At 43.5% G+C, this 13,046-nt stretch overlaps 1 protein-coding gene across 1 annotated transcript in view; it reads right to left on the bottom strand.

The window, feature by feature from the left end:
• Positions 1-13,046, bottom strand: part of meis1b (Meis homeobox 1 b) — a 101,569-nt gene that overhangs the window by 86,269 nt on the left and 2,254 nt on the right. The window contains exons 2-6 of the mRNA XM_012872825.3: positions 12,728-12,948; positions 11,484-11,625; positions 11,141-11,191; positions 10,512-10,562; positions 8,917-9,060 (exon numbers count right to left, since the gene is read on the bottom strand). Coding sequence (XP_012728279.1) covers positions 8,917-9,060; positions 10,512-10,562; positions 11,141-11,191; positions 11,484-11,625; positions 12,728-12,948 — 609 coding nt within the window. The remainder of the gene's footprint in view (positions 1-8,916; positions 9,061-10,511; positions 10,563-11,140; positions 11,192-11,483; positions 11,626-12,727; positions 12,949-13,046) is intronic.

Genomic DNA, 13,046 nt, shown 5'->3' on the forward strand with positions numbered 1-13,046 from the left:
CTAACAAATTCCATTTGAAAATATAATTAGAAAGTAGGAAATGGGGGGGACGGGGGGGGGACGGCAAAACTACTGCATTAGCTGTAATTGAACAAAAGAGCGCTTTGCCTGCTGGGAGGTGGCCACCGTGGCCCCATGGGAAACGGGGCGGGGCTGAGACGGGGGCCCCGGTGGCATCTCTGCGGGGACGGGGAGGGGTGAAGGGGGGGGTGAGTTTATTTATAATCACAGGCCGCCCTTTGGATGGAACGGGGCCCAGCTCTGATCTAACATGCAATTAATACACACACGGCTGAGATAACACAACCGGTGCACACAAGGCTGCGCAGCATGTGTGTGTTCTCAAACACACCTCTCTTGGTCACTTAGCTTGCACAAACACACACCCCAACGTACAAATACTTTTTTTATCTGCTTTCCACAAATGCACGCACACCTGCTACATGAAAAGAAAGCACTCACCTTGACCAGAAAACACACACAAGGCCTGTGCTAACACTTTAAAAATCCCAAAACGAGGGACACCTTCAGCGTATGTATATTCAGAGGATGAACAGATGAATAAACAGAAACAGGAGAGGAGGAGGAGTGTCCCTCTGCACCCAAAGCTTCACACTTGATTCATTCTGTTCGCTTAATGAGCCACCGTGGTCTCTCACTCAACACCCCCCCCCCTCCTCTCCTTAAGATTTCTCTCCTGCTTGATGTCTGCTGTGCAGGATAAAGATTAATTCAATGCCTAATTGTTCAGTAAATTCAATTTTCCACATTCTATTCTGCCTAGATTTAGCTAAACTTCTTAAATCTTCCGCGCCAAGCCGAGGGAGCCCTGTTTTTTTTTTTTTTTTGAGCCACACATACCTTTTCCCTTCTTTCTTTCCCTCTTTTTTTCCCCCCTCTACATCCCCTTAATTCGCCGTGAAAAGATTTTCCTTGCAGGAAATTCTGATTCTATGATCGGTGAGGCATTCCAATCCGATGCATTCTTATTGTGCCTCGTCTAAGATGCAAGAGGGGGCTTCCCTTTCTCGCCGTGCCAGGCCCCCATATCATACAAGCGCTCATGCAAGAAATGCTGCCTTTGCCAATTCATTTGCAATAATAAAGAAAATGGTAAGGGCTGTCGTGCTTTGCCACCCAGCTCTTCCCTGTTTTTCATTGCTCCCAAAATATCTTTTACAATGTCATGGACATTTAAAGACGGAGATAAATTTGTTGGCAACGCTGGTAAAGATGTGTAAAAAATATATATATTTTATTGTAGTACCATGATCTCACTTTGAAAGATTTAGAAAAAAGAAATCCAGCCTTTATTATGAGTACATTTATGCTGTGGTGAAACAAATCCTTTTTAAGATTTGTGTTCGACAAAATCCTAGAGTTATTGGTATGGTACTCCCAAAACGCACTTTTCAGTCTGGTAAGCCATTGTCGTCATCATAGATTACCTCCTATATGCAAAAGTGGGCAGAGATCCTTTGGTTCTCTCCAAATCAACCTAGGAGTTAGTTGCTAAAAAACAAAAAAGCAATCCTCCACCAATGTGACACATTGGTATGTAGCATATCCAGAGTTCCTTTCAATGGCTTAGGATGACATTGGTAAATAATGCTCTGGCCTCGTCTTTCTATGCATTTAAGATTGTAGGACGCACATTTTGATCACCAGAAAAGCCACACTGCCACAAAATTTGAGGGCATGTTGAAATATTCTGTTCTTTGAGCGTAGCTACAAAATGCTTTCACTCCCCTCCACATACTGAAAGTTTGAAACTGAAAGTTATCCTGGCGCCTTGTCATAATGTTAAAATCAATTTGGCTAACAGCTTCCTGACCACTTATGAGTATTATTGGAGCTTCTAAATGTGTTTCTGAGATAGTCGCATGTGTCCTCAAATGTGAAAAAAAAATGAAATAACAAAAGTGAGATCATTTGCCCTGATACAGCGTAGCACTGTAAATTCCACACCCTTGATCCCAACATGCATGCACTATTCAGAACAGGAGTGCATCTGAAGAAACGCACACCTCTTTAATGTACGTACTTTAAAGAGGTGACTGAACATGATGCTCCACAAATTCCCCTTCATTTACCTATTAGAAACATGTGTTTTTACTATGGCAGTATACTTGCCAGGATAGGAAACACTGTGACAGCACTATACTCTACGCGATTTTTGTTAAAATTCCAGAAGCGCTTAGCAAAGGCTATGTTTACATTTGTAATGGTAGGAAAGGAAAGGGTCTTTTTTTTGGCATCCTTTCAGTCGGCATGTAGATACTAAGGATTTATTTTTTACTATTGGAGACTTTATGAACCACTCTTTTCTGTCATTCGATATAATGAGCCATTTTCCCTTATTCACTGTATAGGTCGCCATCTAGCCAAGCAGCCAGAGGCTGAAAGGAGTGGCTAGCTGTGTCCTGTAACATTTAGAACCCAGGGAAACGGGTAGTCAGTTTCAACGCAAAACAGTAAAGTATATGTAAAGCAGCATTTGATTTAAAAGGATTATTTCAGATTATTTTACTACAGTTGGTTTTGCTGAACAAAGAAACACTCAAATATACCCAGATTTAAGTTCAGATTTTTCTGCATTTTTCATTCTAAGATAATGTTGCAGGATTTATAAGGCATGAATTTATTATCCGTCAAAGTTGCCAAAAAAGGTTGTCTTTTTTTGAGGGAACATGTTTAAGCCGTGCCAGCGAGTATGGGTAAATAACCGTACATTCATACTTAACACCGCAGACATAAACGTCCACATTTACTCTCCAGCGTGGTGGCACACCTGAATCCGTAGATGACAGTCAGGTCTCTCTGTGCCTCAGACTTCCCGATGCTCCTTTCCTCTGTGCTTGTTTTCTTTAACACAATTTCTGACCTTTTGCAACAGTGCTGCTCACTTGAGCTGAAATCCAGGAGAATGCCATGTGTATGCGGCAAGCCGTGGCAATATGGCCTGCAATAACTCCGGACACATTCTCCCACTCAGGGCGAGCGCTGGTGGGAAAGCTGTGAGTGAAAGGGGCAGAAAGGCCAGCTATTGTAAACTCTTGTTTGCTTTGCTTTCCATAGTGGAGAGATAAAGCAGGATCTGCCTCTCTGATAACCGGCCAGGCAAGTGCGCGCCCGACTACCTCTGCTTTCTCAGCCCTCTCCACCCCTCTCCCTCCCCTCGCTGCAATATTAGCGCTTCCAAAATGAAAAGAGAGGCTGATAATGGTATGCGTGGTGAAAAAGAAAAAAAAAAAGTGGGGGGAGAGCAAAAGGACCCCCTCCCTCCCTCCCTCCTATTTTGTTCTGCACTCCCTAACTCCTAACAATAGACAAAGAAAGGAGAAATAACCTTATAATTGCTGAAGGGGGGGGGGAGAGGAAGAAAACTGGATTTTGTCTCTTGAGTGTGTAAAGTATGCTACGCTGAATAGCCGTCAGGTACACTTCAAAACTGGTAGGTTAACCTCGCAGAGACAAGCAAAGATAATTACATGTTTGAGATAATTACCGGAGCTTTCAAAGTCTGCTTAGATGGCACTCGTGGAAACTGACAAACTGACTCTATTTCTCCGCAGACGTCCTCCACGCCGACTCTCGCTATACGCGCCCTGTTTATCCCGTGAGAGCCGAAATCCAAACAAAAACATTAACTCCAGCGCCCTCCCTAACCACCAGACAAAGCACATCCCCGACTTGCATTGCTTTTTTTTTTTTTTTTTTTTTTTTTAATGTAGCCGTATGTGAAAAAAAAAAAAAAAAAGGAAAAGAAAGGGTGGACGTGATTTCTTAGTGACACATTTCGCAGCGGGCTCTTCTTCAAGTCGAGCTGTAGGTTAACTCGCTGGGATTTTCTCGGCCGATTCCTTGGAGACAAGCTGTTTGTGACGGCGGCCATTGTTGGAGGCTTGCAGGGGGTTAAGGGGGAGAGGAACTTTCCATTAGCTAAGTACACATGTGTTAAGCCAGGTTATTGTTTACTTAGCCTAAGAAACCACAGCAGGCCTCGGGGACAGACATGGCCGCTCATCAGAAGTATCAGGAGTCACAAGCCAGGAACTTATTTGCAGTCGGGATCCTGTGGTTCGACTAAGCACTACTTTCCAGCCATGCTGCAAGATTTTAAAAACAAACAATAAATCAACAGCAAAAAAAAAGAAAAAAAAAGAAAACAATAAAATGGTGGCATTTAAGAGGCTCTCTAGATTCCTCATCTTTGATGTCACTCCAGCATCGGCTTGCATAATCATAATCACCCCTACTTGTTATTCCAGCACAATAATGAAGAGGCTAAGAAACACAAAAGTCACGTGGTCCCCTCTTTGTATCACTTGTTGAATCCTCAACAGCCGCCCTGCATTCACAACTCAAACGAGAGGAAAAAAAAGGGGAGTTTAAGGGAGGAGAAGGGGGAGGGAGGAAAAGGGGCGGGAGGGTGGGGGGGTGGGGGGTTGCTGTGGGGGTCGAACCCGTCCTCTATTCAACTACAAAAGCGGCTATTACCAACAATCACTACAATGATTTAAAAGTTTGTATTAAGAACAGCAGTGTGCCACTGTAGGAGAGCCGGCTAGGTCGGCTGAAACTCGATCCGTACCTCCACCAGAGGCGGCTAGATTAGCGATAGCGGCGTACTGATTAGAAAAAATAGTGGCTGACCCCGGCAGTTATAGTTTCCATCAGCTTAGGAGTTTAGAAGCTTTGAGGGGAGGGAAAAGGAGAGGGGGGGGGCAAGGGGTAGGGGAGCAGGGGGGGGGTCATCAGTGTTTGACAGCCAGAGTTACCAAAACCAACACGACTGGGTCTCACTGACCTGGAATCCCGCACTTGTATAGCAAAACAGTGCCATTTGTTGGGAGAAGATACCACGATAGCGCTATCAGGAGTGAATTCTCACACCGCGACCACAACACTTTGCTCACAAGCAGGGTTTTTGTTTGGGAAAGGCCGAGCGGGACGTTGCAAAAAACCCCATTCCTATAGATGCTGTTCCAGCTTTTTCTGCCGCGTTGCATTCCTCCTACGTGATTCCAGCAGCCGTGCCGGGGAGCCTCTTTAAACCGAAAACACCCGGTCAACTGAATGCACACGTATCACATCAGCTGCTGGGGTATCCAGAGTCGCTTAGGACGCCCGCGTCCGCGCAAAGTCAGGCGGCGCGTCATTTTTTGAGGAAGTTTCAATTATTTCCAGCCCCACTTCAAGCAGAGGAGCTCTTGAGAGTTGGAGTGAGTCCTCAGCACTATTAGCAGTGTTCAGGCTCAACGGGCCTTGGAGTTCATTAGCAAATTGCAGTAACTCCCCCCAAACCCCCCACCTACCCACCCACCGCCGCCGCCATGCTCTCTGGGCAGTTAAAGACAATTGTGCAAATGACAATCTGCAATATTTCCCCGACTCCTCAGGCCAGGGTGGACGTGCGTGCCAGGCAAATTGGGCAGATTACTGCAGTCGTATTTACACAACAATGAGCTGCTATATATTCAATAAATGGCTCTGCGTGAGAGCTTCTTCACAGATGAGCTCAAAGAAGAATTTATACCTGCAAGAAAACTCTCTGGAAACCAGCAAGGAAGGGGTTAAGAGAGTCCAACTGGTGCTAACCAGTCACTCCACTCACATAGCACCTGAGGGGGGTGCTGCATTTATCAGGCTGGTCTGAACACACACACACACACACACACACACACGCACACGCTGCGGCATGCACACACACGTACACGGTCGCTAGCACAGAGAAAGACACACACAAACATCGGAGGGTGAGCCCAAACTAGCTGAGCTGCATTCACAAGCCAGCGCAGAGCCTCTGACTTTTTCACCTCTCAGCTATGCTCTGCTTTCTTTTTTAAAAGTGCCGCTCAATCTCCACTTTAGACAACATAAAAAAAAGAAAAGAAAGGAAAAACAATGCAGACACGTCAAGATAAATCAGAATCGCTTTTATGACGTGGAGATAATGCAGCTAAGAAAGTCGGCGTTGTTAGACTGGCGAGTTTAATAAATTCAAAGTATTTTTTTTTTTTCCTCCTCTGACATTTTTTTTTTTCTTGTCCTTCTGCTACAGTCGCCTCGCTGGAATAAATTGGTTTGTGAATAAATGAGCCCGGTTTCTCCTTCTTGTTAACATTGTTCTTTTGTGCAAATTCACTTTCCAGCCCACTTCAACTTTATGCCCGAGGGCATATATTAAAAATACATATGGAAAGAGATGATTCTCACACAATGCAAATTTATTAAGGGTGTCACTGCCTAACGACCACAGATAAGAACGTAGCACAAAAGTACAGAAGAGGCAGGAACACGAGCGCGCACGGTCAGCGGCTCTATATGTAGCCTCGATAGAGTCGGACCAATCACAACACAATGGGGAATGCATGTAAACTGTTCACACACACTCATATATATATATATATATATATATATATACATATATACATACATATATATACATACATACATATATACATATATATATATATATACATACATATATATATATATATATATATATATATATATATATATATATATATATATATATATATATATATATACATACATACATACTATACATACATACATACATACATACTACATACATACTACATACTATATATATATATATATATATATATATATATATATATATATATATATGAGTACAGCTAAAATTGTGTTGTTGGGTTTGGCTCTTTAAGAGTTACAATGCATGCATTCAGCATTAACAGGCATCCACCCGCTGCCTGTTCAGTTATGCCTATTTACACACGCACAAAATAAGCTCATCCTTCACCATTACACATCTGTCAAAAAGTTATCTTATATCTTGATATGCTTGCAGGTCATTTATATTATTCTGTCAGCAGCGTAAACATAAGCCGACGAGGATTTGTCCTGATTCGGCTACGCGGGGACCATCATTATGTTTAAATAGGCCACGTCTTCATGCAGTCAATTAAAGATCTGCACGAGTGCCCCAAGCACAACATCATTTCCTTCATATACCTCAAAACCCCAGGGTTTCCACTTGCTATTTTGCACGTCCGCGCACCGCGGCGCTTCAGTCAATCTTCTGACCTATCTATTTGAAATCATCATAATAATAATATAAAAGAAGTTTTTCAACACCGAATCCCTGTGAGAATAGGTGACAATGTGGCTCAAAGAGACACTTAAATGCACAAGTGGCGTTCTGTGTTATTTAATTATGTCCCTGAATTAAATGAAGTATTATCTTCCGCCGTGATCTCTCTCTCTCTCTCTCCCTCTCATTTCCATAATCAGACATAAGGGCCGGGGATCGGAGGAGTAGTGCATGCGCGGCGGGGCGTTGGGGGGGGGGGGATCTTCTCAGTCGGGCCCCCAGTAGTCTCCCAGTCCTGCCATTCAGTCCAGAACATAAAAAGCCAGTGGCTGCCCCTCTCCTCCACTCAGACCAACCACTCAACCATATGGAAGTCCGTGGATTTAAATTATTTAGCCTAATCGCTTCATTACTTTTTATGTAGGACTATCCAGCTAATCCCTTTAATTTGGACACTTGATTCCCCCCCCCCCCCCCCCCCCAACCCCCTCACTGCCATCTATAGGTTACAGCCTCTATTATCATAAGCCCTTTAAAACTCTGGGATAGTTTAGCTTGTTTACGCCTACAGAACAAAGATTTTCCCGATCAGGCTTGTCCTGGCTGGCACCACTTACGCGTTTTCTTTAACATGTCACACCTGCCAATTATGATTCATATATTTTGGTCTAAGAACTTCAAAGCCAACAGAAAACCCAGAAATTACCACATTGTCCTAATATGTGCATTAAAATGGGATTATTCATTAACCCCTAAAAAGCCGGACCACAGTACATGCAGCCGAATGATGCTTTCAGAGACTAAATATGGAGGCAGTTCCTACTCTTGGTGCATGGAATGATTAGGAAATGTAACTAAACGGACACACTTTCATGAGCAGTCAGAGAAAATCAATGGAAAATTGTCCGTTTCCGATGACTGGCGAACTGTTTGGTGCGTTTCTACCGCAGCCTGGTCTAGCTCAAATAGACTTATGCTATTAATAGCCAACATCCAGATTTGCATAAGTCTAATCATCAGTTACTGTTATCATTATTTAACCGCGGCGTATGGACCATTAGGGTCATGCATGTGCGCATACGTTGTCCCCAGAGTACCAACAGTCAGTGGAGCACATAATGAAGGCTGTGGTTATCTCTGATATCTGCACAAAAGAAAACACTTCCTAATCTACCTTTAAATACCCCACTGCTTCTGTAGGCTTTAAAAAAAAACAAAAACAAAGAAAAAACAAAATGAAGCTTCCTATTGGGGTAGAATCCGTGTGCGTAATAAAGGACAAGCAGAGGAGAGGACGGGGGTCCCGATAAGCAATGTGCACTCATGTCTAAGGAAAAACACTGACAAGACGAGTAATGAACCGTGAACTCTACAGTGGAGAAACCACAGTCTGCAGCCCCACAATGCTGCACTCTTCTCCCAGCTCCACCTCACCCAGGAGCTGTGCCTCATTTCTTCAAGAGGGAATGGTGGGGGGGGGGGGTCCCAAAAAAAGAGAGCGAAAAACGAAGAGGGGCTTTAAATTAAAATCGACATGAAGCAGGTCAGGTTTATGGCGATTCTTTGGCGAGGTAATCTCCTCAGGTCGGTTCCGGGTTCAAGTCTTAATGGACCAATAATAGCAACATTATTCAGATTTTTCTTCTTTCATTCCGATGGATGGAATGTAAAACGGGCTTTAATCATATGCAAATAACGGAGGAGTGGAGCAGTGACCCAGAATAGCTGAATAGCCAGCGGGGAGAGGGGACACACACACACACACACACACACACACACACACACGCACACATGCACACATGCCCAGTTACAGATGGAGAGATGCAGCTTACCTGATCCAACGCCACCGATCTTGTGATTTCCTCGCTGTCTGATTTGGACCCGCCCTCTCTGTCGTCTATGACCAAGTCGATGGGCATCTTGCCTTTCAAGCAGCTGATGTACCGGTGACAGAAGTTATCACACAGCTCGTGTACCTGCAGGGAGAGTAAGAAGAACGGGGGGGGGGGATCACATGCCGTCCAACGTTTCAGGAGGCAAACATTTTCTCTTAAAAACATGCCGGTGTGAGCTCTGTGAGAAGAAAATGTTTTGCTGATTTACCAGTGAAATGACGCACAAAGGGTCCGTCACTTGGTGAAGCAATGGGGGAGCAAATGGGTGGATTTACAGTACAGGCCGGGCAAAATCCTGAAGTAGCGTAATCTGAATCACGTTAATATTAACCGAGCAGGAAAAAAAAAAAACAACTCTAATGGATTTGGAAATGAAACGTCTACTCGTTTTGACTTAAGGGGAGTATTTTACAATTTATGATCTTACTTTCATGTTTGCATGAGCCCAACGCAACTTGTTTAACATTCATTTTTTATTCAGAACCATAAAGCAAGACTTGGTTATTTTAGCGATAAGCCATTAAAAGTGAATAGTCTGACTACTTTATTTGTCAGAATTAAAAAAAAAAATCTTCTGCTAAATTACAGGAAACATTCAAAGTCTTCTTTGTTCACAGGCAAACCATGCAGTTAGTTTTAAAATATATATATAGATTTCAAGTGATTTGGACTCTTCTGCTTTTGCACTGATTTTGGGGAAACGCGTGTTGAGCTGTTTCCCTCAGGTCAGTCTGCTGCTGCTACTACTGGTGGTGGTGGTGTGTGACTTTAATTTCTCTCCACTCAAAATAGAGATATCGTCGAAAATTGACAGTGACAAGAGGGCTCAGAGGCTACAACACACTCAACACCCGTGCTAAATTCATCATCGGTGCCCCGGGTAGTGGCCATTAAGCCGAGGACGACCTGCTTGACTGACATTTAAGGTAAACTGTTTAATTTCGTCTGAGAAGGGCGTTATTATCACTGCCAGGGTGATAGTTCCAACCAGCGGAAGGGGGTGGTGGGGGTGACTTTTGTCTCTTTTCAACCAAATCTAGAGGCAAAATCTATGTGTGCATTTTAACAGATGAACTAGTTTTAATTTGTCAGTGTCTGAGCTGGCTGCGGGTTGCACCGGTCCATCTGATGCAGGAACAAATTAGACTATATCACACCCATCGTTTGGTCTGCCCACAGATGGCTGCCCGAGGGCCTTCTGCCCTCCGCAAAGAATCAATTCCGGAAAAAAAAAACCCGCAAAGTTTGCCCACATGTTTCACCTTGCTTGCAAGTCCCTGCCAACATTAAGCTCAATTAGAGATATTGGGGCACAGAGATATCCGTTCCAGTTGTAACAGCTTGCGTCGTGATTAAACCGCGCAAGGCAAGGGGAAAAAAAAAAAGAAAGAAAGAAAAATGGCCCCTTGATTGATTTCGACGCTAATTATAACTGACTGGCAAAATACATTTATGCAGATACAGCTCATAGGTCTGAAGTTGCATACTGGACAAGAAAAAAAAAAAAAAAAACGGTGTAATAGTGATATTACCTTCTCCAGCTCCAGAAGATGAAATCGTAAAACTTGAATGGCTTGAATCATCTGAAAAATTTAAATAACAGTAAAAAAAAAAAAGGAGCAGTTCACATCTCTTGATATTAAACACACACGTTTTTCTAAACGCAAGTAACTCCAGATGAGCGAAATATTCATATGAATGGATTTTTATGTGGAAGTGATATTAAACTTGGACGTTATTGCAATGTGGATATGCGAAGCTCAGGCTGGAGCTGCAATAAGCCTCAGAGTCAGAGATCTATTAGCCTCCCTCATCTAATCTAATGATTAAAAAAAAAAAAGAATGTTTCTCTATAAAATTACATTTAAAACATCAAGTGGTGGGGGGAAAAAAAGGTTCAACAGAATAACTTTGCAGAGCTTAAAGGTGCGTGACATTCCTCTAACAGCGGCCCTTTATGCGCACATACAACCGGGGGCCATCATCATATCAAACGGCGCAAACGAGGGGTGGGGGGGGGGTGGGGGGGGGGACATGATGTGCAATCCCGTTTTAAGTTTTCAGCACCACGTGGCTCCGCGGCGCACAGGAGCAGCCCGCCAGGAGAAATCCACTGTCTGAAAAGTCCAAATGTGCGGCACAAGGCAATGAGATTTCTTACCAGATTATCCAACTCTGGATTTGATGAAAATAGAGGCTTTTCTGCCCGAATCTGCAAGCAAAAAAAAAAAAAAAGAGAAAATATTTATATTAAATACACGAATAATAATTTAATGTAAGATACATTTAGCACACGTGCTTAGCCCAATATAAGTATGCGCACAGCTGAAAACTTAATAATGCATGGGATTTAAAAGTTTTGTGTTTTTTGTTTTGTTTTTTCATGCAAAAGTCAAAGCAAAGGTACTTTGGACCTGCAGCTATAAGAGCTCCAACCGGCCCGAACATGAATCCCCTGTGCAACAGAAAGTCTAACTTTTTTTTTTTCTTTCTTTTTTCCTGACCTGCTTTGCAAACACCGCGATGTCTTCATTGAAAGATTCCGACGAACAGACGTCTCCTCCCGCCACCCCGGGCTCTCTGGGGGTGCAAGTCGCTAATTCACATTTCTCAAAAATCAGTGCAAGCAAGGGGAACAGGGGGTGCCTGGGAACACACACACACACACACACACACACACACACACACACACACACACACACACACAATAGCAAATGTCACCACAGAGAACAGCGCCGGGGTCAACACTTCTCCGGGCTATAGGATGTAGCCAGCCGTGCGGCTACCCCCTTCCCCTCCACAGCTCCTCGCCTGTGGGGACTGCCGCTGCTGCAGCCCGGTGTGCCTTTTTTTTTTCTTCCTCCTTCTGGTTATGCGCAAGCTCCGGAGAAGAGCTAAAAACAGCGAGCAGACTCCTTTGATTAAATCTGCTCTGCCTCTAATAGCATAAAAGCTTGAGAGTCTGTCAAACAATTTCAAGCACAAGGTCTCCCGTTTAGATCTGAGGCGTGTGTGTGCGTGTGTGTGTGTGTGTGTGCAACGTGCAATAAGTGTGTGTGTTTATTGCTCCATTATTTAAAAAATGTGTAGTGTGAAAAACGCTGATATATGAGGACACCTTGGATCTGCAAATAATATAACAAAATTGTTGCAATTATTAATAAATATCTCATATATATATATATATATATATATATATATATATATATATATATATATATATATATATATATATATATATATATATATATATATATATGCGTGTGTGTTTTAACAAGTGTTTTAACATGGCTCAAAATGTGTAGTTTGAATTAAAGCAAATTAAAACAGGAAAGGGAAATTATTATCATCATTAGGAATACATCATTAAGAAGCAGTATAACAAATGAGAACATGAAGTCTATTATTCGCGGAGTTTAGCTCCAAAATAAAGCAACTTTATGTGGAAATTAAAAGAAGCAGTACACCCAAATACTACGGTTGAACACGTTCCCTTCATATTTTATGGGGCTGGTGTATTTTACAGGAACAAAGGGTGAACGTGGCTCCCCTTCAAAGTACAACATTTCAAACGATGCGCAAAACCGACCAAGCAAAAAAAAAAGCACAAACAGATCCTCTTTGCTGTGCTTTTGGACTCCACGAGCTGTCCCCGGATGCGCTGTTGCTGCCTGACTGGTTTCCCCACACACACGGTGGATTTTTCCGGCTGGACACGAACGCCTGTCCGCCGAGGATCGCACCTTACCCGTAAATTGCGTCTTTATCTCTCTTGAGAGCATCGTTGACGGAGGAGCCCATGCTGGGAGGCATGGAGTTGGTGTGCGCGGTGTGCGGGTACTGGTGGGAGTGCAGCTGGGGGCCGTGGTTGAGGTGCACCGCCTGCATGGAGCGGGCGCCGTGCGGGTCTCCGTACATGGTGGTCGGGATGCCCACCCCGTCCATCCCGTAGTGGGGCAAGTCTTCGTACTGCACACAACAAGCACGCAGTTAAAATGGGACAAGCATGCGGACGCACCGGAGTCAGATTAGTAACTTTAATGGACAACAAAATGTTTAATGTGTTG

The sequence above is a fragment of the Fundulus heteroclitus genome, chromosome 22 (genome assembly GCF_011125445.2).
Source record: "Fundulus heteroclitus isolate FHET01 chromosome 22, MU-UCD_Fhet_4.1, whole genome shotgun sequence".
Lineage (NCBI taxonomy): Eukaryota > Metazoa > Chordata > Actinopteri > Cyprinodontiformes > Fundulidae > Fundulus > Fundulus heteroclitus.